The following is a 26,137-nucleotide window of genomic DNA, read 5'->3' on the forward strand; positions in this document are numbered from 1 at the left end:
ATGTAGAGAGAAGGCTTGTGTTGTTGTTGTGTTTGTCCTTTGTTTTTGAAGAGGACCATAACATCAGGGAAATGATGACATGACTTGCAGTTGACTTTGATTTGAGGGAGGGAGGACTGACTGTGCAAGGTCACCAGCCTCACTTTCTCCTCCAGAGCCATCTAGATCCAGTGATCAGATATTCATCTGGATGACTGGAGATAGCCCAGGATGCAATGAGAAACCCTGGCCCTTTTAGGCTAAGGCCTTTTCCTGTACTCACCAAGAGTGAGGTAATGCCCATTCAATGAGCAGTCCTCTTTAAGCAGAGAGTGAAGGGATGGGCCCTTTAATTAGAAAAAGAAAAAGAAAATCAAGCTGGGAGGGGAAGACCCTCAGGGTTGCAGTTCCAAAGAGAAACTGTTACCATTGACATTCACTCTAAGCCAGGAGGGCCCAAAATAGAGCCATTAAGTGGAGCTTGGGCAGGGACCTATTGTGGTCCAATATATGAGCTTCAGAGTGAAATGGGTTTAAGATTTTGAGAAAGAAAGGAAGAAAGGAAGAAAGGAAGGAAGGAAGGATAGAAGGCAATCTCAAAGAAAAGGGGGAATGAGGGAGTGGGACCTAAGAGGCAGAAGCAAGAAGGAAGAGTGTTCCAGGCATGAGGGAGAGCAGGTCAAAAGCCATTGAGTCAAGAAAGAGTGTATCACATGTAAGCAAGGCCAGTATCATGGAATCATAGAGTATGTGGAGAGTAGTAAAATATAACAAGACCGGAAAAGTAAGAAAGGGTCAGATTTTGAGGGGCTTTCAATGCCAAGCAGAGGATTTTTTGTATGATACTAAAGATTAGGACACTCTGTTCAAGACACCTTCGAACTGACCAGTGCTTTGAGGATGGCTTTAGCTGGTAGATGAGAGGGAATACTCTTCCAGCTGTTTGCCTATTTGGCCAGAGCTATACTCACTGCATTCTTTTCCCTACCTGGTTTCCCTTGACCGTGCCTCAGAAAAACAACATTGAAGCTGGCAGACTAGAGCTGGTATTCAAGGTGGGAGTTGCCCAGGATCAGCCACCAGAAGCAAAAAAAATATGTTTTACTAGCCTATAAAACAGACACACACACATCAAAAACAGAGTTCATAAAAAACCCTAAAACTTCTCTCCCCCTCCTCAACTCAGACTCCAACTCTCTGCTTCCCCTAATTCTGCCTTCTACTGGCCAAGTGGTCCAAGTACTACAGTGGATTCAAGTAGACCATGAAAGAGGAAGAAAGGTGGATGTGGGGAAAATGAAATGGCAACGAAACAGTCAGAAAGATGGAGCTGGAAATACTTCAAAAAACTTGCAGTGGGCAAATAAGGACAAGCTAGTCTGGGAGCAAAAGGATGGGGGCATGAGACGAACAGCATTATGTAGATGTTGAGACTGCTTCACTCTTCTCAAACTTTAGTTTAAGCCTCTAAGACAGAACTAGACGCTTCGTCCCTCCCTCCCTCTCTCCCTTCCTCCCTTCCTCCCTTCCTCCCTTCTTCCCTTCCTTCCCTTCCTTCCTTCCTTCCTTCCTTCCTTCCTTCCTTCCTTCCTTCCTTCCTTCCTTCTTTTTTTTCCTTATTTCCTTCCTTCTTTTCTTCTACCATTAGAAGGAAAATAGAAGAAGAAAGTTTATTTCTGTTGAGGGCACAGCTATCCTACCAGACACTCATGTTTATACTCCCACTGTCACCTTCACTCCTCACTCATCCACCTAGCCACTCATTTACCAAATCTTGTCTTTCTACCTCCATGACACCCATCATATAATTCCCCGTCTCTTCACTCACTGAGCTACCATGATAGTTCAAGCCTTCATGACCTCTTGCCTTAAATGGGAGTTTTTGCCTCAAGTCTTTCTCCATTCTATCCTCCAAGCAGTTGCCAAAATGAGATCATGTTAGATGTAGCTGGGTGGGTGAGGGGATAGAGTTCAAGATCTGAAGTAAGGAAAACCTAAGTTCAAATCCAGCCTCAGACACTTACTAGTTGTGTGACTGTGGGCAAGTTATTTAGTATTAGTCTTTCCTCATCTGTAAGATGGGGATAATAAGAGCATACACATGCCTCCCATGGTTGCTGGGAGGATAAAATCTTATTCGTAAAGTGATCAAATGACATAATGTTTGTAAAGCACCTGTAAAGCACATATTAGGTGTTTAATTAATGCTTGTTCCCTTGCCTTCCCCCATCAAATGCTTTGCAAACCTTAAAGTACTGTGAAATGCTAGCTACCATAATTATGTTACTCCCCTACTAAATCAACTCATTGGCTCCCTTGTATCCCTATCAAGAACTACCCCTTTTCCCTATGGTGAATTCTTCCTGGGACTTCCATTTTGGGGAAGGGCTCAGCCTGGCCATTACTTTCCCAGCTTTGTTTCTGTCTTCTGGACTTCAAAAACCATGCCCTACAACCATCCTAGAACTTCATTCATTGCCTGGGCCTCCTTATACTGGAATATCCAGCTGCCCTGGCAGCCTTCCCAATCTAGCATATCCAAGACATGCCCCTTCTCCCATTGATGATTTCCTCCCAGAGCCTTCATTTTGTATAGAGACCCAGGTCAGCCTTCCTTCCTGACTCTTTTCCTGTCTTCTGGATTTTAAAACTATGCCCCCATGCAAAGGACCTTCATCAAGATTACCCTCCTCTTTTGTTGTTTTTTAAGTTTCATTTTTGTGTTTTTTTTCCACATTAGAAAGTAAGCTCTTTAGGGGCAGGCACTATCTTTATTTTTTCTTATATTTGTATCCCTATCACATAGCTTGGTGTCTGCAAAATAGTAAGTGTTAACAAATGCTCATTTCCTCCCATCTTTCCTTTCTTCCTATTGCCTCTACCATCAAATATGGATTTCTCCATTTGGAACTTAAAGTCCTTCAGAACCTTGTCACAATGTACCTTTCTATCCCCTCCATGAACACAATGATCCTGGCCTTCTTACTAGTTTCTGCCATTTTACTTTTTTCTATCTCCATTCTTTGAATTGTCATTATATGTAGATTTGTGTAGAGCATGGGCCAAGAGAGCCAGCAGTCTGGGATGAACATTACTGATGACCCTTGCCCTAATGCCAGGCCATGGTAATATGTACACCTGCTACTGGCTGTTGCCTTCCTTATTCATAAGTAACCGTCTCTCAAAACTCTTAATTTCGTTCAAGGCTTAGTTCTAACTCTATCTTCAATATGGGATTCCTTCCACATCTCCTTGTATGTTTATCCCTAAATTATTTCATTTGTACTTTGAATATCTTTATATATGGAGAGAGGTTAATCCTAGATCACTCTTACCATTTGCCTCCTTTGCCCCTACACATATGCTGCTGAACAAAGGTGGAGAAAATCATACAATGATTCTGACTGGGCCACTACAAATTTTTGTTATGCATATTACCCTCATTTGGGCTCTCACTGCTGCTAGGCAAGCCATCTATACCTGCCTTATCAACTCATGGTCCCACTTTCCACAATGACTCTTGTGAACCTTTCTATCCCCCTCAAACTTCCCATCCTCTCTTCAGAGGAACTTCCTTTACATTTTACATGAAAAAATGAGGCTATTTGCCATGAGCTTCCTCTTTCCCCCTCTTCCTCATCTCATTCAGATGCCTTCTGCCACTATCTCCTCCTTGAACCCCTCTATCACATGATGAAGTGGTCTTACTCCTTACCAAAGCTAAATCTTCTACTTCTTCAAGGGACCCCATTCTATCACTTCTCCTCTAAAAGATTGCCCCCTCTGTCATCCCCTCCCTATCACTTATTTTCTATCTCTCCCTGTCTACTGGCTCTTTACCTATTGCCTACCAAAATTTCCTTGACATCCCAAAAACAAGCAAACAAATAAAAAATAAAAACAAAACCAACTCACCTGATCTTTCCATACCAGTTAAGTACTGTTCTATCTCTTCTTCCTTTTGTGGCTAAACTCTTTGAAAAGGCCATCTGCAGTACCTGTCTCCACTTGCTCTCCTTTCAGTCTCTTCTTAGTCCTTTACAATTTGACTTCTGACCTTATTATTTCACTGAGAATACTCTCTCCAAAGTTACTAATGATCTCTTAGTTGCCAAATTCAATGGCCTTTACCCCATCCTCATTCTTGACGTCTCTGCAGCCTTTGACACTGTTGATCATTCTCTCCTCCTTGATACTCTATTCTCTCTAGGTTTTCAGGACACCCCTCTCTCCTGGTTCTCCTATCAGAACTCTCCTTTTATCTCCTTTGCAGGAGATCCATTCCTCTTAACTGTGGCTGTCCCTGAGAATTCTTTCCTGGGCTCTCTTCTCTTCTCCCTTTCTACTAGTTTACTTGATGACCCCATCAACTCCCATGGATTTAATTACCATCTCCATGTTGATGATTCTCAGATCTACCTGTTCTTTTCCAGCCTTTCTGCTGACCTCTAATCTTGCACTTCCAACTAACTGCCTTTCAGGCATTTAGAACTGAACATTTAGCATACATTGTAAACTCAACATGTCTAAAACTGAACTCATTATTCCCCCCACCAAATAATCCCCCCTTTCATTACTGTTGAAGACACCACTACCCTTCCATTCCTCCAGGTTTACAACCTAGGTGTCACCTTCAGCTCCTCACTATTTCTCAACCTCTTTCTCTAATCTGTTCTAAGGTCTATTGATTTCTCCTTTGCAACATCTCATGACTATGCTCCTTCCTTTTTGGTACCACCATGGTATAGGCCCTCATCACCTCAAACTTGGACTATTTCAATAGACTGCTAGTGATTCTACCCACTACAAGTCCCTCCATACTCAAGTCCGTCCTCCATTCAATCACCACAGTGACTTTTCTAAAGTGTAGGTTTGATCATGTCATCCTTCTACTCAACAAACCCCAATGGCTCCTGTTGCCTCCACGATCAAATAAAAAAAGCTCTGGTTGGCATTCAAAGCCCTTCATAATGAGCCCCCTCCCACCTTTCCAGTCTTCTAACACCTTAGTCCCTGACAAATTTGCCCTTTTATCCAGCAACATCAGCTTCCTTGCTGTTCCATGAACAAGCTACTTCAGGCATTTTATCTGGTGTTCCTTGTGCCTGAATGCCCTTCCTCCTCATCTCTGCCTCTGGGCTTCAAGTCCCAGCCAAAGTCTCACCTTCTATAGAAAGCCTTTTCTATCTCCTCTTAATTCTAGTGCCTTCCCTCTGTTAATTATTTCCTATTAATTCTGTAGATAGCTTGTTTGGACATATTTGTTTGCTTGTTATATCCTCCATTAGACTATAAAATCTATGAGCGCAGGAACCATCTTTTGCCTCTTTAGGGATTTAATAAATATCTATTGAGTGACTAATTGATATAGTGGTTAGAAGGTCTGCTTTGGGGGCAGGAAGACCTGGGTCCAAATCCTGTCTGTTATGCATGGTGGATATACTATGGCACTCCAGGCCAGTCATTTAACTCCATTCCCTGGCCAACTCCCTAAGGGTAAAAACTATAAAGAAGGTGCCAACATGCATTGGTACCAATGAAATCACTGGTCCAGTCCTGATCCTTATCCCTATCCAGTCTCCCTAAGCTAGACTGTTAACAAATTAGGGCTAACATTTTACATTTTCTCGGTATCTGCAGCACCTAGCACGGTGTCTGACACATAGTAGGTGCTTAATAAATGCTTAGTGATTGATTGACCAAAAAGGCTTAACCACTGAACTCAAACTGGATTGTTAATGTGTAGGAGTGAACTCATTAAATGTATCCTCTTTCTGGGCTTTTAAAAATTTAATTATAGATACTGGATATGGCACACAGTGTAAGCCATATGTGCTTGGATATGTATCTGTACAGGGAAGAGATGCAATGCCCTCTCTTCCCTCCCTCTGCTAGTCCCTCTTTATTGTCATTTTCAGAAAATATGCTCATAGTTTAGCCTTGGAATTCTCAACTCTCCTGCCATTGTCGGATAATGTGAGCTTTAGGCTAATTTATTACAGTCTCTCTTGGCACCCGAGCAACTGATCTTTTGCTCCAAGCCTTGGCCACTCCAATACGCACCTGGGTGCAGGCCAGCTTCCCGCTGCCTGCTTCACAGAGTTTGAGAGATTGGCATTCATGCCTTCACATCAAACACAATTCTTGTCGACCTCATACGTCTTCCCCATGGCCTTCAAACCCTGGCTATTAAGTGTCTTATTTTTAAACATTTTTTCCCCTTTTGAATTTTATTTTGGCTCCTGATTCTTCTATCAATCCTAAATAAATATCATTCTTAAGGTTCTGATAGGAGTAAAAGCTTGTATGTTATACAGTGAAGTTTAACAGCCCAAGAGTGGTGGATTTTTTTTGGCCCCCTCCCTTGAAATATTCCCTCATTTCTTCAACTTGCTTTGTTTTGTGCTTCTAACTAATTGATCCTCCAGTTTGGGAAGCAAAAGTTTCGATGTCTTCTTGTCTATTCTTTCTGGCATCAGGGTCAGGTTAGGACAAACCTATTTGTTACTGTCTAACAGGGAATTCTGGCTTAGACAAAAATCTGAACTATTAAATTAACTTTTGGGATATAGGAGAATGTTTGTAGAAGGCCAGGATCCAACCGTGTGTGTGTGTGTGTGTGTGTGTGTGTGCCTGTGTGTGCCTGTGTGTAAGAGAGAGTGGAGAAGAGAGAAATAGCCAGACAATGCTAAATACTGGCCTGCCTTTAATTACTGAGGCCTTCCGTGCCTCCACAAGGAGGTCAGCCTAGTCTCTGCAGTTGTAGAAAGGAAGCCAGGACAGCACTTAGGAGACATCCTGGCCTCCTCACTATCTCTCATCCCCCATATTCAATCTGTTGTCAGAGCCCGTTGATTTTACCTTTACAAGATTGCTTAAATACACCCACTGGCATACACCTGGGGGTCAGCCACAATTTTCATTAAAGTCTCCTGCTGTGGGTCATTATTATTCCTGATAGCCTTCCAGAACAGATGGTAAGAGGGAACAGTAGTTAGACCTGTCCAGACCACATCAGAGGGTCTCTGAAGCAGTGAGGGTCTATGGAACTGCGGGGCATACCTGGGCAAACTGTTAGCCTTTTCCTTCTCTCCTGGGCTGCCCAACATTTCCCATATCCTATAGAAGAATTTATATTTGATCAGTTCCCGGGCTGCTGGAGAAGGGGGCTTAAACATGCTTTCTGAAAGAGCAACAGTGACATGCAGTGGTTGGTTAAGTTAATTCCCAGGTGGATGAATGCATCTGTGTTATGTATTCCTTCATGACCATGCCCGTGTGGCGTACATATATTCCCATATGCTTTCTAGCATCTGTTTCCTGCTTCAAAGTGCTAATCAGAACTTAAACCTTGTCGTAATAACCTTTATATTGCTGATTTCTCAGTTCTAAATGTCCAAATGGTTCAGGTAGCTTGCGGAGCAACCTTGCCAGGAACCCAGAATCTACAGGAACATGCACAGATGAAAAACATTAAAATGCAATAGATTGAAGAGAAACCCGTGTAAACCTTTGTAGGAAAGGTCTTGAGTTGTTTCTATACCTATCTGGAAAGGTGAAAACCAAAGCATCTTGAAAGGTCATTGGAATTATCTGCTGACCTATTTGATTTTCTTAGGGAATCTACAAGGTCTTTGCCTTTTCTTCCCTCATGATTTGTGATTTTTTTTCTTTTAGTCCCCCTTATTACACTCACCCATATTTAGCCTTGATCTTTTAAGAGTGGCCGTGGATTCTCCAAAAGGCAATCATTCACCTTACCTCATTCTCCTGTCCATAAACCAAAGGGTCATAAAGATACAATTGCCATTGGACAACCTAGGACACTAAGTTTCTTTGGTTAATCTGACACAGCTGATTCCCCTGGGGTTTTGTAACTATAGCACCCCTCTCTGGAGCCCATTTATCACCCCAAATCTCTCTTACATTCCTTCTTCTGGCCCAAAATATACCTGCTCTCAAATGTATTTTTCTGTCTTTCTTTGTATCTCCATCAATTTGCATGATGCCTGGCACAAAGTAGGCTCTTACTAAATGCTTATTGACCAACTGAGCAACTATTCTCTAAGCTTCCTCCTGCTTTCATCCATGTTCAACTTTTTTCTCCAAGTGAAAAAATTTCTGGTTATGGCTCTAAGTTTTTAACTGAACACCTGATCACTGGGCCCAGAAGGGTTCCATCTAATGTTTCTATGTTTTTAGTCATGGTCCTAACCACCACACAGAATGAATATAACAACTCTCTGCATTTTGAATTTGCAGATACAATTCTATGACTTAGACTGGTGGATTTACTCAGGGTAAATGGCCTCAGAGAGAAATGTAACTTCTCAGTCTCATAGGTATTTCCTGTGACTTTAAAAGCATGGCTATTTCAATATCATGGGATCATACAATCATAGATGTAGCTGGAAAAGATGTTACAGACTGCCTAGTACAATCTCCTCATTTTACATATGATGAAACTGAGGGCTAGGGAAGTTAAATGATTTTTCCTAAGTTTACAGAGGTAGAAAGTGACAGAGGGATTTGAATCCATGTTCTCTGGCTCTATGGTCAGTACGGATTCCACTGGGAAACACTGTCTTGTTTTATACCTTTTTTCCCCACTTAGTTTCTATGGATAACATACAAAAAAGCCATATGGTTCCCCTTTCATATCATTCTAAATTATAGCATGTTCACATCTGTGTGGTCATATTTAAATCAAAAAAGCTGTGAACTGGGCTAGAAATCTGAAAAGGTGAGAAAGCTTAGACCTGTGTGGTAGGGAATTCCTGCATTCACCAGTATGAAGACCTAAGCTGCCAAAATGGAATAAGACAGCGTAAAGCAGAAACAAAATTCTCATCCTATCTTTTCCTGTAGGAAATTTTATGATCTAGAAATAGGGTTTTCCACTTTTAGTGGGAGAATATTTGTGGAATGATTTTTTTTTCTGAAATAGGATAAACTAGGATTTTGTTACCAAATATAATGGACTTTTCTCAATGCTCATCCTTCTTGACCTCTCTGTAGCCTCTGTCAAGCACTCTATTCTCCTTGATATTCCCTTCTCTCTAGGTTTTAAGACAGTGCTTTCTCCTCCTACCTGTCTGTCCACTCCTTTTTTTCTTTTTGCTGGATCTTCATCCAGAAAAGATATATGCTCCCCAAGGGGCTCTCCAAGGCCATCTTCTCTTCTCCCTCCAAAGTAGTGGTTCTTAAGCTTTTTTGAATAAAGATCCTTTTATACTCTGTAAAAATTATAAAAAAACCCAAAAGAGCTTTTGTTTATCTTGATTATGCCCAGGTAAATATACTATATTAGAAATTAAAACATTGGCTCATTATGAATATCCAGGGATCCATAACCACACTTTTAGAAATGATACTCTATAACTTGAGGTAGGGATCTCATCACCTCCCATGGATCCAATTATTATCTCTTTGAAATGATTCTCAGATTTATTTTTCCAGCCCTAACCTCTCTCCTGACCTTCAGTATCACATTGCCAACTTATGGTTGGACATCTAGAACTGGACGAACCATAGACATCTGAAACTCAAGGTGGTTAAAACTGAACTCATTAGCTTTCCTTTCAAACCCTCCCCTCTTCCTAATGATCTTATTACATATTTTTATTTTTTTATTATTTAATATTTTATTTTTCAACATTGATTTCCACAAGATTTTGAGTTACAAATTTCTCCCTATTTCTATCCCCCACCACTCCAAGATGGCATATATTCTGATTGCCCCATTCCCTAGTCAGCCCTCCCTTCTGTCACTCCACTCCACCCTGCCCCATCCCCTTCCCCCTTACTTTCTTGTAGGGCAGGATAGATTTTTATACCCCATTCCCTATATATCTTATTTCTCAGTTGCATGCAAAAACAACTCTTTTTGAGCATCTGCTTTTAAACCTTTAAGGTCCAAATTCTCTCCCCTCTTCCCTTCCCACCCACCCTCCCTAAGAAGGCAAGCAATTCAACATAGGCCACGCATGTATCATTATGTAAAATACTTCCACAGTACTCATGTTGTGAAAGACTAACTATATTTCCCTTCATCCTATCCTGTCCCCCTTTATTCAATTTTCTCCCTTGTCTCTGTTCCTTTTCAAAACTGTTTGCTTTTGATTAATTCCTCTACCATCTGCACTCCCTTCTATCATCCTCATTTTTTATCCCCTTCCCTCTACTTTCCTATGGGGTAAGATACCCAATTGAATGTGTATGTTATTCCCTCCTCAGGTCAAATCTGATGAGAGCAAGATTCACTCATTCCCCCTCTCCTGCCTCCTATTCCCCTCCAACAGAACTGCTTTTTCTTGCCACTTTTATGTGAGATAATTTACCCCATTCTATCTCTCCCTTCCTCCCTCTCTCAATATATTCCTCTCTCATCCCTTAATTTGATTTTTTTTTTAGATATTACCCCTTCATATTCAACTCACTCTGTGCCCTTTGTCTATATATGTGTATATTCCCTTCAACTACCCTAATACTGAGAAAAGTCTCATGAATTACTCACATCATCTTTCCATGTAGGAATGTAAACAAAACAGTTCAACTTTAGTAAGTCCCTTATGATTTCTCTTTCTTGTTTACCTTTTCATGCTTCTCTTGATTCTTGTATTTGAAAGTCAAATTTTCTATTCAGCTCTGGTCTTTTCACTGAGAAAGCTTGAAAGTCCTCTATTTTATTTATAATCCATATTTTGCCTTGGAGCATTATACTCAGTTTTGCTGGCTAGCTGATTCTTGGTTTTAATCCAAGCTCCATTGACCTCTGGAATATCATATTCCAACCCCTCAATCCCTTAATGTAGAAGCTGCTAGATCTTGTGTTATCCTAATTGTGTTTCCACAATACTCAAATTGTTTCTTTCTGGCTGCTTGCAGGACTTTCTCCTTGATCTGGGAGCTCTGGAATTTTGTGACAATATTCCTAGGAATTTTCTTTTTGGAATCTTTTTTCAAGAGGTGATCAGTGGATTCTTTCAATTTCTATTTTACCCTGTGGCTCTAGAATATCAGGGCAGTTTTCCTTGATAATTTCTTGAAAGATGATGTCTAGGCTCTTTTTTTGATCATGGCTTTCAGGTGGTCCAATAATTTTTAAATTATCTCTCCTGGACATATTCTCTAGGTCAGTGGTTTTTCCAATGAGATATTTCACATTGCCTTCCAGTTTTTCATTCCTTTGGTTCTGTTTTATAATATCTTGATTTCTCATAAAGTCATTAGCTTCCACTTGCTCCAATCTAATTTTTAAGGTGGTATTTTCTTCAGTGGTCTTTTGGGCCTCCTTTTCCATTTGGCTAATTCTGCCTTTTAAGGCATTCTTCTCCTCATTGACTTTTTGGAGCTCTTTTGCCATTTGGTTTTGTCTATTTTTAAGGTGTTATTTTCTTCAGTATTTTTTGTGTCTCCTTTAGCAAGTCCTTGACTTGCTTTTCATGATTTTCTTGCAACACGCTCGTTTCTCTTCCCAATTTTTCCTCTACTTCTCTTACTTTCTTTTCCAAATCCTTTTTGAGCTCTTCCCTGGCCTTAGAACAATTCATATTTTTATTGGAGGCTTTTGATGTAGGCTCTTTGACTTTGTTGACTTCTTCTGGCTGTATGTTTTGATCTTCTTTGTCACCAAAAAAAGATTCTAGAGTCTGAGTCTGAGTCTGTGTCTTTTTTGCTGCCTGGCCATCTTCCTAGCCAACTACTTGATCTTTGAGCTTTTTGTCAAGTTATGAATGCTTGTAGAGTAGAGAGTACTTTGTCCCAAGCTTTGTGGTCCAAGCACTGTTGTTTTCAGAGCTACTTCTACTCCACTTTCACCTCAAGGTCTGCCACAGCAGTGGTCCTCCTCCCCCAAGAACTGCCAATCAGGATTGCGACCCAGATTGAAACAGGGCAAAGCAAGCCCTGAATTCCCACTCTGGTCTGCTGCTCGATTCCTCCCACCATGTGAACCAGGGACTCCAGAAGTAGCTGATGCTGGAGCTCCACCACTGCACCACCTCCGTCACCCCCAGGTCTGGTGGCTGGACTGCTCCCTAACCCTATCTAGCAGTTTACCTACTAACCTGCTCCATGGTCCTTGGTGTTTGTGGGTTGAGAAGTCTGGTAACTGCCACAGCTCAATGATTCATGGACCTAAGGCAAGCTCCAGCGCAACTCCATATCTGGTCTGTCCCAGTGCAGCCCACCCTGGGCTATGGTCTGCTCCCAGCACCATGTGATAGACCCTTCCCAGCAACCATCCAGGCTGTCCTGGGAAGAAGACCTGCTTCCCTCTGCTATTTCGTGGGTTCTGCAGCTCTAGAATTTGATCAGAGCCATTTTTTACAGGTATTTGGAGGGATCTGGGGGAGAGCTTAAGTAAGTCCCTGCTTTCCAGCCACCATCTTGGCTCCGCCCCAGCTCCTATTACTTTTAAGGGCACTACCCTTCTCCACGTCAGCCAGACATCCAATCTAAGTACTATCCTTAATGGTTTGCTCTCTCTCATCCCCCATCTTCAATGAAGGTACTAATAAAGGGAAGTTTGCTTACTCATATCTTCATTTTTTGAAGACATCAGTTCTGAAATCAGACAAGATGGAAGCCTCACCACTGGAAACCTCTGATATACTTCCCATTCAAAGAAATATACCCAGAACTATATTGTTCTTCGTGGCTTTTGAAGGCCCCATCTATGCATTTGTCCTACAAAAAATGCCCTTTTCCTTTTTCCAGTCATAAGGTAGTAATGGAGAGACAGAAGAACCATGCTCAATAGACTCCCATCCCCTCAACCTTCAGCAACCAATTTCTCAGCAGAGTTTTGGCTACAAGAATTTTATTTCTGGCCATGATGTAAAAAAGGGAACAGTTGTATTTTTAGCCCCTAGGTTAACACTACAAGCACTGGCAGCTAGAAACTTCACCTTCTGACTTGTATGTAGTGCTCATTTATTTGGAGATGCTAAAAGGAAAATAAATACCTACCCTCCTCCAGTTCCCCATGATGTCACTTTGATAGTCAGTTTTTTGGCCGAAGCTGTTGTCCCATTTTGCCTGTTTTAGACAGCTAGCTCCTTGGCCTTCAAGATTAAAGGAACAATGTTGCTCCAGATTTCTCTCACCATACAGTTTATTTCCATGAGTGTGAGGAAGCAAAAAAGACTAATGGATGGCATGTTACTCTGAGAATCAAAAGACTTGGATTTCTCTTCAAGGCCTTAGCCAGTTCCCTGTTGTGTGGCCTTGCATAAGTCATTTATTTAAATTTTCCTGTCAACACAATGAGATCCTATACTGTTCTTACCCGAGTGGGAAGTTGAGAGTATGATTGAAAGAGGGATATGATGTAGGGACAAAAACTCAGGAGATCTAGTTTAATTCTTCTTTGTTATACTTACTAGCCATGTGACCCTAGGTAAGACTGTGCTCTTGAGAAATTCTCTGTGCTTTAGAAAAATTAATCATTTAGGCTAGGGGTCTGTAAATTGTGGTCTAATGGTCAAATCCTGCATGGTTTAAGAATGACTTTTTATATTCTTTATTCTAAAATGTAAAAACTTTTTAGCTCACAGGGCCACACAAAAGCAAGCTGCTTGGACTGTAGGAGTTTGCCAAACCCTGATCTCTGGCAAGGGTTCTTAATCTGGGGTTCATGAGCTGTAAAAAACAAACAAATAAATGAACAAACAAACAAGTAAGCAAATAAATAAGCACACACATACAGAGATATAAAACTATTTCAATATAATTGGTTTCCTTTATAATCCTATTCTATTTTATTTCATTTATTTAAGAAAAATTATCGTGAGAAGGGACCCATAGGAATCCCCAGATAACCAAATAGATCCCTGACATAAAAAGATTAAGAATCCCTGATCTAATGATTGAAAGAGCAATCTGCTGCATAAGTGGATCAAAAGCACATATGAAGGGGTTGGCCTGGGTGAAGAGAAGGTTTATATCTTCATCAAGACTGTAATAAAGAAAGAAAGAATGAAGAATGGTGTCAAGGGGCTTTAAGATATGCAAAATGGCAAAGGAGATCAATGAATGGTCTCTCTGTTCTCAATAAAGTATGAGGTGAGATCCTTATATGGGGAGACAGTATCGGAACGGGTTCAAGGTGGGGACTGAATAATGTGGGAGGCTTAATGAGGGAAGAAGAGTTTAGAAAAAACTTTTTTAGAGAGGGGGTGGATAATCTACTAAGAAGGAGTAAAAAGGATTGCTTGCTATGGAGTCAACAAAAAAAAATGATTTCTAATCTGGTCTCAGACACAGCCTAGCTGTACGACCCTGAGCAAGTCACTTAACCTCTGTTTGCCTATTTCCTTAAGTTCTGTGCTTCATCTATTACACCATCAATCAACAAATTCAATGGCATTTATTAAGCACCAATTATATGGCATTATGCTGTGATTAAAAATATTTTTAAAGTGGTCTCTGCTTTCAATAAGCTTATATTTTTGCTGGGATATCATTATTATTATCCCCATTATCATTGGGCAAGTATTACAGGTTTTGGTTGGATCTTAGAATCGGGAGACAGTTCAAGTAATGTATGATTTTGAGGTTCCACATATCATTAGTTTGTTGTTCACCTATTAATAAGTGGAATCTTCCCAATGGATACTTCAGTAATATTGTGACGGGGACGTTTTGTGTCTTTCCAGCAAGCTTCTGAAGATCCAATGCCTGGAGAGTGGAAATTGGGAGCCAGGCAGCTGCATCCCAGTGGTGTGTGAACCCCCAGCTCCTGTCTTTGAGGGCATGTATGTCTGTACCAATGGCTTCAAGCTGGGTAGCCAGTGTGTCCTTAACTGCAATCTGGCCAGTCAAAGGGTAAGGAGAACCATTTGCATTTCATTTAGGGTAAGGCCATGTCCAAATCATTCTGGCCAATTTGAAAATGTGGAGGAGAAGTTCTCTGGAGGAATGCCAGCATGTTACACTTCTGAAATGTGCTTTTCTAAACAGGTGTGTTAACTTTTCAGAGACAAGCCAAAGCAGAGGGTTACCACCTTTGGTGGGTTCTGTCCAGAGGTAAATGACTTACTAAAAATGTAGTTATTATAGTAAGAAGAATTCACTGCATTTTGTATCTAAAACACTACAAAAGCATGACAATGAAAGGAATTGGGTGGTGGTGGTTGTTCTAGTTGAAGTGTTATAATGACTTACCATGTATGACTAGGGACCCAATATGTGTATACTATACGCATGTGTTGTCTAATTGTGGCTGACTCTTCATGACCCTATTTAGGGTTTTCACAGCAAAGATACTGGAGTGGTTTGCCATTCCTTCTCGTGCTCGTTTTACGGATGAGGAAACTGAGACAAATAGGGCTCAGTGCCTTGCCCAGGATCACACAGCTAGTAAGTTTCTGAGGCCAGATTTGTACTCACAAAGATGAGTCTTCCTGACTTCAGCCCCAGCACTCTATCCACTGTGCCATCTAGTTGCCTACTTTATATTTATATATATAGACACATATACGTGTGCCTATGTATATACATATGTACATATACAGGTGCATATGCATATACATATGCACATACATGTATGTATATATGAAGTTTTTCTGTATAAAAGAGGTCTGAATAATCAAGCAAGCAAGCAATTTTCACAGCAGAGCTTAAAGTGTGGTCTGACTGCTTGCCTCCCAACAATTTGGCCCAAGGGTTCAGAAAGCAAAAACCACAGTCTTATCATGGCTGTATGGCTGAAGTCAGTTTTATTTTAGAAACTTCTCAAGTATTAAACACTTATGTGGGAGGGGGGAACTGTGTGGGTTGGTTGGAAAAGGAGTAATAACCGCTCCTTCTTTCCTGGCCCAGCTCCTTCCCTCCATCCCCAGTCTCTTAAGAGTGAACCCCTTAGAATAAAAATGAAGAAAACGTGCCAGGTTACCAGAGACCAGCAAAGCTGAAATAGCCCATTGAGACTGCCAGGTTGAGAGAATGAGTGAGGGGGCCAGAGCTAGGTGGAATTCTGAAATGTTGCCTCTTTCAGGGATGTGAGATTCATGTTCTCCATCCAGTTGTTGACCTAATATGCTTTTGTGACTCCATGGGGGTAGCGGCCAGGAAGAGTGACCCAGCCAACAGTTATCATGATAAAAAAGGAGGACATAGACTTGGCCAGATCAGAGGTCATGCTGTGAGTGAGACTATGCAAACAGGGAGAGATGAAGCAACTTCAAGAAGACCGACAGAAAAATAGCAATGAGAAGACTTCATGGCTTAATCCAGTGAGCCATTTTGCACGTGTATACTACTGGTAACAGGGAAGGAGATTTAGGTTAGTGTGGGTGGATCAATACCAGTTAAATTGTTGGTGCTTCCCTCCTCCCTACTTTATATTTAATGTGCTTTTTTTAAATTAACTTATCTCTGTACCTATTTTTTCCTCAGTAGCATTTAAGACCCTAAAGGGTAGAAACTATTTCTTTTTGCCTTTGTAGCCTCAGAGTCTAGCACAGTGCCTTTTACTTATAGGAACTCAATAATTACTTGTGGAGAAAATGAATGAACAAATGAGAGCTGTAACTACTCCATATATGATAGGTCAATGATGAATGAATAAATAATGCACTTATTAAGCCCTTACTATGTGTGAAAATATGAGTGATCGTGTATTCCTATTCGAAAGAAGCATATATTTATTATTAAATTTCAAGGATAAAAATGGGTTTGTGTCTATATACCTTTCCTACAAGAAATGTAAAGAATTATCTTAGTGTTTGTAAATAGTCATAGGAATTAATACCTTGTTTCAGTCATTTACTACTACTAATTAACATGTCCACTCTTTATTTCAACAAACTCCTTTGTGAGGAAGTTTTAAAAACACAAATCTTTGGTATATTTTTGCATTCTAGATGCCCATAATTTGCACTAAAGAGGGGTCATGGACAGAAGAGTTTAAGTTGTGTGACAACCTTCAGGGGGAATGTCCTCCACCTCCAGAGCTGAATTTAGTGGAATACAAGTGTGAACAGGGATATGGAATTGGTAAGGATGAGAAGGGATGCTGAATTCTGCCTTAAAAATAATAATAAAAGTCTTTTTAAAAAATCTTTTATTGAGCCTGGCTGGGCCTTGAATCAGATCTGCTGCTTTCCCCAAGGATTTGATGGAAAGGCATGTTGATTCTTAGCCACTTCAGTAAAAATAAAATTTATGGTGAAATTGTTTTCTTTTTATTCTTCTGCACACACATAAATTTGATTGGGCTCGTTGGACATTTGCATCACGTCTGGTCATGTTACCAACCTCAAGCCACGTGGCTGAGAGTGGCTTCTGAGTAAGGATTTGTATTTCCAGGGGCAAGAGAGAGCAAACACAACTGATTATACCTATTAGCAGTTTTCCTCCACGCTTTCTGCCATGGTTACTGGAGCGAAGAGTTCTTGGAGGGCCTATCTGATAATACAACTCCTGTGCGACTCTTCAGCTGTCTTTTCTCTGCAGGGGGCTGAGAGCTGGAGCCTGCGGGCAGCCTCTTATTCAAGTCATTACAATTAAAATTCTATTTAGCCAGGTCTGATTTATAGAGATGTTGGAAAACCCAGAAGGTCTTGAGTCAGCCACATGTTGGCTGCAACTGGACCCTTTAGCAGAGGGACAAAGACTGTAGGAAACACATTGAGACTCTACTAGTCCTAGGGACAACCTTTACAAACCACTCTTTTTGGTGTTAGACCATTATTAGGCTCTGCAGAAGGGCTGAATTACTTAGTCAATCAATTAGCATTAATTAAGCACCTCAGATGTGCTTGGTAGTGCCTGGTACTAAGTTCTGGTTTACTGAAAGAATTTCATTGGCCTCTGGCTTTGGAGCTCATAACTTTCAAGTCGATCTCTTCACCACGATGATGAATGGCTGTGCAGATAGGATTGCTGCAGCAGAAGGGACGTTGTCTAGAGATGAATCGAGAACAATAATAATCAGACTGTGGTTCTCAGGCCACTTGGAGGGCTCTCTTACACCTGTGGCTTACAGATCCTCAAATCTCTTAAGTAGTTTATTAACATATTATACTGATTTAGTTCCAAGAAAGCATAGAGTAGCTATTTTGGCTTAATAGTCATTGCAAATGTAGCTCCAGAATCACGTGAGACTGCAAGACCATGTGAGTGGGAAAATGGTGCAACCCTCAAACAGTATGATACATGATTGGGTAGAACTTCATTTTATCAATTGTTTAGAATTGAGAAAATAATGGAGACAACACCAGCAATGAAAATCAAGCAAAAAAATGTGTCATGCTTATGTGTTTTTCTAGAGAGTCAGTTGTTAATGTGAAGCAACTCACCACTGTGGGTAGAACTTTAGAAAAGAATTGGAACCCAAGCACCATCGAATACCCTGGAGTTTTGTCTTTTTGATTCCAACTCATTTTGTGTACCTCATTCCTTTCATTCTTGGAGTCAACCCTTCTACACCTTCTTTCCTCATCTCCTTCCTTAAAGTACACAGGTTTTTTGACTACTGCCAAAAAGCTAGTCTGTGCAGCAGGAGGCTTCAGCAATACTATTTGCCTTTCCTGATATCCCACATTTCTGGGTCATCAACTTCTTTCCAACCAGCAGAGTTCAAAGACAGCAGCAGCAGCAGCTGCTGCTGCTAATAATAATAAATAATAATGATGATAGTGTCTCTGACCTCTGGGAGTTCTTCTAAGTGTGAGAATGTGGTGGCGCACAGAGCTGAAATATGCATCAAAGGAACGATCCTCTAAATTTTGACTTGGAAGTACCCTTGCAAAACTAGAAGTCATTGCTTCCAAGATGAAAAAAACAGGATTGAGAAGAGTGGAAATTTTAGGTCCCAATGAGAATGATCTGATGATAGTGTATTGTGCATGTCTCTTTCTCTAGGTGCCATGTGTATGCCCTCCTGTATAATACCCCCTAGTGATCCAGTAATCCTGCCTGAAAACATCACTACTGACACCGTGGAGCATTGGATGGAACCTACCAAGGTCCAGGTAAGGAGAGATCTCATTACGATTTAGTTATGAACATGCTAAGTACTATCAAAGCATGCAGAATTTTAAGAGTTCCCAAGTGAGCCTAAGAGATCTTCAAAGGATTTTGAAATGAAATAATGAGTGGTGGAAGGGTTTTGCTCTAATAGATGACACAACCTGGGTTTAAACTCTGTCTCAAATACTTAGTGTCTGGATGACCCTAGAAAAATTACTTCATCTCTCTGGGCCTCAGTTTCCTTTCTTGGTAAAATAAAGAGTTTGGACTCGTTGGCCTCAAAGGCCCTTTTCAGTTCTGAATCTAAGAAACTGGAAATGAGAAAAGGCTGAGGGCTTTCTTAGTACAAAGGACCAAAAAATGGTATATAATATTAAGGAAACATTGTTGGACTCCTGGGGCTGTGTGGCACTCTGCCCACTCCCTCTCTCTAAAAAGTCTCTTTGCTTTGGACCCAGGCATGTAATTCAACTATAAAACCTGGCCTCTAATGAGAAGGATACTGGGCTCTCTTTTCCTATGTTCTTTAATTTTATAACCCCCAACCCAGCGCACTAGGGGCAAGTTATTTATAGCTTAAGATTTGGAGCCATGTCTACAAGGGAAAGGATAAAAAAGATATTCAGTGTATAATAAGAATCAGATATAGGAGATATCTTATTCTAACACATAAAACATTTTAAACACTTAAAGGAAAAAACACATTGAGAAAATAGATTAAAACAATATTCAATATCATAACATAACTACTGTTAAAAGCTGTTAGGAAACTGACACTTAACCATCATTAGAACATAAAACAGTTTGCAAGGCTGCTGACTAGGTATTTTACATTTTACCTTGGCTCTGTACTGTCTTCCTCAAAGAAGGGCTCCTTCTATTAGTAGTCATCGTTTTTATTGTAAATTAAATATTTTATTTTTCCAAATTACATGTAAAAGCAATTTTAGTATTTTAAAAAAAATTGAGTTCCAAATTTTAGCCCTTTCTCTCTTCTCTCCTCAGAATTTGAGAAGGCAATTTGATATAGATTATACATGTGCAATCATGAAAAACACATTTCCATCTTAGTCATGTTGTAAAAAAACACATGAAAAAGTAAAGTAAAAAATAGTGTGCTTTGATCTGCATTCAGACTCCATTAATTTTTTTATCTAGAGGTAGATAGCATTTTTCATCATAAGTACTTTAGAATTGTCTTGGTTCTTTTTTCTTGATCAGAGTGGTTAAGTCTTTCACACTTAATCATCATTCAATATTGTTATTGTGTGCAATGTTCTCCTGGTTCAACTCACTTCACTTTGCATCAGTTCATGTAAGTCTTCCTGGGTTTTCCTGAAAGCAGCCTGCTCATTATTTCTTATAGCACAATAGTATTCCAGCACAATCAAATGCAACATGTTCAGCCATTCCCCAATTGATGGACATCCCCTCAATTCCCAATTCTTTGCCATGACAAAAAGAGCTGCTATAAATATTTTTGTACATATAAGTCTTTTTCTTTCTTTTATTTTTTAAATTTCTTTGGGATACAGACCTAGTAGTGGTATTGATATAACCTTTTACAAGAATATGCACAGTTTTGTAGCTTTTTGAGCATAGTTCCAAATTGCTCTCCAGAATGGTTAGATCAGTTCACAACTCTGCCAACAGTGCATTAGTGTTCCAATTTTCCCACATCCCCTCCAACATTTGCCATTTTTTCTGTCATATTAACCAATACGATTGGTATGAAGTGGGATCTCAGAGTTGTTTTAATTTGCATTGCTCAAGTCAATAGTGATTTAGAGCATGTTTTTCATATGACTATAGATAGCTTTGATTTCTTCAGCAGAAAATTGTCTTTCATATCCTTTGACCATTTATCAATTGGGGAATGACTCCTATTCTTATAAATTTGACTCCGTTCTCTATATATTAGAGATATGAGGCCTTTATTGGAGAAACTTGCTATAAAATTCCTCCCTCCCCCCTCACTCTCTGCTTTCCTTTTAATCTTGGCTGTATTGGTTTTGTTTGTGCAAAAATGAAATCAATGTATTCAAAATTACGAGGCAGTAAGGTGGCATACTCAATAGAATGCTGGGTCTGAAGTCAAGAAAACTCATCTCTGGCCTTACACACTTGCTAGTTGTGTGACCCTTGGCAAGTCACTTAGCCCTGTTTGTCTCAGTTTCCTCATCTGAAAAATGAGCTGGAGAAGGAAATGGCAAACCATTCATGTGTCTTTGCAAAGAAAACCCCAAATGGGATCACAAAGTGTTGAACACTACAGAAAAATGACCAAACAATAACAACAAAAAATCAAAATTATCCATTTTATATCCCATAGTGCTCTCTATCTCTTCTTTAGTCATAAATTCTTCCCTTATCCATAGATCTAACAGGTTAATTATTCCATACTCCCCTAATTTGCCTGTAGTATCACCCTTTATGTCTAAATCATGTACCCATTTTGATCTTATCTTGATATACAGTGTGAAATGGTGGTCTATTTCTAGTTTCTGCTGGTAGTCATCCTTACCTATGAGTAAACTCCCATTGCCATCTCTCTGTTTCATTCAATGGACCTAGGACCTCCAAAACTCTTGAATTCACAAGGTTACTTCCAAGCCTGGTCATATCTATCTGGAGATCTGAGTTCAATTACTTAGGAAAGGAAATAAAATGTGGATTGGGGACAGGATCATCTTGTAGAACCCCATAAGAATGGTTGCTATGATGTTTATAAGCCCATCATCAGTCTCTCATTGGAAATCTTTGAGTTTGATGATGTCCCTTGGAGGGTCAAAGGGACAGAGGTAGATGAAAGCTATTCCTCTTTTTAACTGAAGCATCACTCCTCCTTGACCATTATCATGGGATGGTTTTGGAACAAGGTATCACTCAGTCTTCTGTTCCTCCAGCTCAGTGGCCAATGAGTGCCTCATCCATCATTTCAAGATACCTAACCATTTCAACCCTGTGACTCCACATAGAGTCACAAGCCACAAGTAGCTAGGAAGTTTATCATCTCTGATATGCCCTAGTGCTAGGCTAGCACATGTGGTTGGAAGGCTCAAGGAAGGGAAACTATGGCCCTTATTAGATGTATAAAAAGTAGGAATAGGAAAACTAAATGAGGATGATTACTCTGAAAGGAGATAGAGGAACTAAGAGAAGAAAAAAATATTGAGAAACATGATAGGGGGACAGCTAAGTGGCACAGTGAGTAGAGCACCTCTTGGAGTCAGGAGTACCTGAGTTCAAATCTGGTCTCAAACACTTGACACACTTACTAGCAGTGTGACCTTGGGCAAGTTACTTAACCCCAACTAGCTTGCCTTCCCCTTTCCAAAAAAAAGAAAAAAAGAAACATAACAGGGAAAAACAGACAAAGAAGGGATGATAGAAAAAGAAAGAAGTTAAAAGCACAACTGAAAAAGAGGAGATAATGAAAAACTATAGGGAGGAAAGGACAAGTTTTGGAAGTAGCGTAAAAAGTTTTCAATCTTAAACTGATCAGAGCTTTGGCTTAGTCTATGGGGAGCTAGATGCTTCAAGTAGATAGAGTACCAGGCCTGGAGTCAGGAAGATCTGAGTTCATATCCAGCCTCAGACACTTATTAGCTGTGTGATCCTGGGCAAGTCACCCCACCCTGTTTGCTTCAGTTGCTCATCTGTAAAATGAGCCAGAGAAGGAAAAAGCAAACCACTCCAGTATCTTTGCCAAGAAATCCCTACATGGGGTCACAATGAGTTGGATCCCACAGAAACAATGGAACAATAACCTACGATTGCCTACATTGAGAGTAGTAAGGTGAATCAAACATCAGGGAAAAGGGCAGGGTGTTAGTTGACTTATTAGGATATGTTGGCAAAGCAAATGCCAGGTAGGATGTTTCCATGGAGTCACCAAAAGGTTTTAATCCCTGAAGTTGAGCCATGTTTCATTCATTAAAATAAGAAAAGAAAAAAAATCAAAGACTAGGATCACTCTATCTACCTACACTCATTAATCACACAAGACTTCCTTCAAGGATTTATGTCAGAACAGAAAGAACCTAAGCACTTGCATCTGCCACTCATGTTGATGAATGATACAACCCTCACAGAAATCTGGGAGAAAAAAACAAACGTTTTAGTTCCTTCCCTCTCCTTTCTCCCCAGAATTTCTTACTTAGAGTTGCTTCTAATATCATCATAAGATAAGTCAGTATGGGCATTCTTATTATTGGATTCATTGGATTAGATTGCTGGTAGGCCAGGATCCAGAAATCTTAATAGGCGTAATAACTAAATGAGGTCTGAGAATAAGTGGGCATTCTATTATATCTACTACGCAAGTGAAACATACAGGAGCCTTCTTACACATTTTAAATTATAATGAGTATTTTCTTGAAGACAGGCCTATCAATTACCTAAGAAATAAAATTTCATTTCATTATTAAATTACTTCTCCATGCCAGTTCTGTCCCTACTCCCACCCTATCCCATAACTGCCACATACACATTTATAAGAGCTAGCATTATTCCTTGTTTCTGCTCTATAAATTTTAGGTACAATTTTCATAGCCTAATATTTACTTGAGAAATGCCATTCCTATTCTATCCCAAAAGTTAATATATTGGTGACATGGTCAAATGGAAACAGCATAAGATGTGGAAACCAAATGTCTTGGTTTGACTCCTAAGGCTGCTACTTATCACTTTTATGACTTTGGACAAGTCCAGAACCTTGAATCTTGACATTGCCTTTGAGGTGTTGGTCTCAGTTTCCTCATCTGTTAAAAAAAGTATAGAACTAGATGTTCCTTAGGCTGCTTTCAGCACTTGAGTGCTACGATGAAAACTTCTGATGGAAAAGTATAACAGAAATGGTTTTACCATTATTTGTTATTGTGATCAGTTCTTCATGACATATATTTTGCCTCACATTTTCATTGTAATGATCATACTTCACATTTTTTCTACAGGTATGGTAGACTGTAGCAGCTGAGCATCCACCTGCTTCTCACACTAGAGACTAACAGGGGTCTGGCAAAACTGTGTATTGGCATTACTATCTTACTTTACTCTTCCATATTGAAAGGAAGGAATTAATAAAAGATATAAAAACCCTAAAGTGTAAGTAAGAGAAAATTTTAGGAGATGGAGCTTCTGGTGGCCATTGAGCATTTTCTACTTTAATATATTCATTTGTTAACTCAATCCATATTTATTGATTGCCTAAATGCAAGTTCAGTATTTTAAAATCAATAATTAATTTAAATATCTTTGTTCTTTGACAATACCACACAGATAGATGACCTTACTTTACCAAGTCTACTCCCAGGCTTCTCAATAATTCCTTTGACTATCTCTGAAGCAGACATGATTCTCTAGGTATCTCCCCCATAAGGAAGTTATAAAAATAAAAATATTGAATAATGTTTACTTGTTCTATTATTTTTCTTTTTTTTCTATTATTATTATCATCATTACCATCACTATCATTTTTAGGGGAACCATCTATGGGGACTTGAACAGATGAACTTCTTAAATACATCTGGACAAGTATTCACCTTCTTTATGTGCTTCTAGTAGCTTCTAATCTTGCAGAAGACTTTTGGTACAAGTTAATTATCCTTTAATTAAAAAGGCCAGGTCTTAAGTATTTTGTGAGTGCGGAAAAGAGAAGAGTTTGAATTTGAGATTAAAATTTACTTACTCTTCTTTTCTCTTGGGATTTTCTGAGGTGAATCGTGGTATCACCTGTATCTTCCATTTAAGAGAAAGCCATTATCATAGACACAAGTTAGATAAAGTGACACAACTGACACAGTTTTGTAATAGCATCACCTAAAAGCCACTGTAACCTACATTGTTCAACTCCCTAAAGACCAGATCAATACATCTCTATTGTTCCAACTGAGTTTTGGGTCTTCTTTTGGGTTTTCATATGGAGAGGTTAAATACACAAACAATTTACATGTAAGGGTCTTGCCTCCTCCCTTAGGAATCTTTAAGGATTGATGAATTCTTGCCTAGGACTATGATACCTCGAGAAGCTTTATCCACAGTGCTCACTTCCCTTTCCATTCCATGTCTAATTTGTTGTCCTTCAAGCACCAGCTCTTATGGTATCTCCTCATCCTTTCTGGCCCCTTTTTATGCTTTTTCTCCCCCTATTTTAATGTAAATTCCTTATTTTTTCTCTTAACAATTATTATTTAATATTTCAGTTTTCAACATTGATTTCCACAAGATTTTGAGTTACAAATTTTCTCCCTATTTCTACCTGCCCCCCACTACAAGATGGCATATATTATGATTGTCCCATTCCCTGGTCAGCCCTCCCTTCTGTCACCCCATTCCCCCTCCATCCCCTTTCCCCTTACTTTCTTGTAGAGCAAGACAGATTTTTATGCCCCATTCCCTATATATCGTTTCCCAGCTGCATGAAAAACCACTTTTTTTGAGCATCTGCTTTTAAAAATTTGAGTTCCAAATTCTCTCCCCTCTTCCCTTCCCACCCACCCTCCCTAAGAAGGCAAGCAATTCAACATAGGCCACACATGTATCACTATATAAAACAATTCCACAATACTCATGTTGTGAATGACTAACTATATTTCTCTCCATCCTATCCTGTCCCCCTTTATTCAATTTTCTCCCTTGACCCAGTTCCTTTACAAAAGTGTTTGCTTTTGATTACCTCCTCCACCCATCTGCCCTCCCTTCTATCATTTACCCCTTTTTTATCCCCTTTTTTATCCCCTTCCCCCTACTCAGGTATCTTACTCAGGTAAGATACCTGATTGAGTGTGTATGTTATTCCCTCCTCAGGTCAAATCTGATAAGAACAAGATTCACTCATTCCCCCTCACCTGCCTCCTCTTTCCTTTCAACAGAACTGCTTTTTCTTGCCATTTTTATGTGAGATAATTTACCCCATTCTATCTCTCCCTTTCTCCCTCTCTCAATATATTCATCTCTCATCCCTTTATTTTATTTTATTTTTTAGATATCCCCCCTTCATATTCAAGTCACCCTGTGCCCTCTGTCTATATATATGTATATTCCCTTCAACTACCCTAATACTGAGAAAGGTCTATGAATTACACACATCATTTTTCCATGTGGGAAACTAAACAAAACAGTTCAACTATAGTAAGTCCCTTGTGATTTCTCTTTCTTGTTTACCTTTTCATGCTTCTCT

At 39.8% G+C, this 26,137-nt stretch overlaps 1 protein-coding gene across 1 annotated transcript in view; it reads left to right on the plus strand.

The window, feature by feature from the left end:
* Nucleotides 1-26,137, plus strand: part of PAPPA2 (pappalysin 2) — a 393,032-nt gene that overhangs the window by 295,824 nt on the left and 71,071 nt on the right. The window contains exons 17-19 of the mRNA XM_036756565.1: nucleotides 14,640-14,808; nucleotides 16,848-16,980; nucleotides 18,850-18,959. Of these exons, the coding sequence (XP_036612460.1) occupies nucleotides 14,640-14,808; nucleotides 16,848-16,980; nucleotides 18,850-18,959 (412 nt within the window). The remainder of the gene's footprint in view (nucleotides 1-14,639; nucleotides 14,809-16,847; nucleotides 16,981-18,849; nucleotides 18,960-26,137) is intronic.

This window comes from Trichosurus vulpecula, chromosome 4 (assembly GCF_011100635.1).
Source record: "Trichosurus vulpecula isolate mTriVul1 chromosome 4, mTriVul1.pri, whole genome shotgun sequence".
Classification (NCBI taxonomy): Eukaryota; Metazoa; Chordata; class Mammalia; order Diprotodontia; family Phalangeridae; genus Trichosurus; species Trichosurus vulpecula.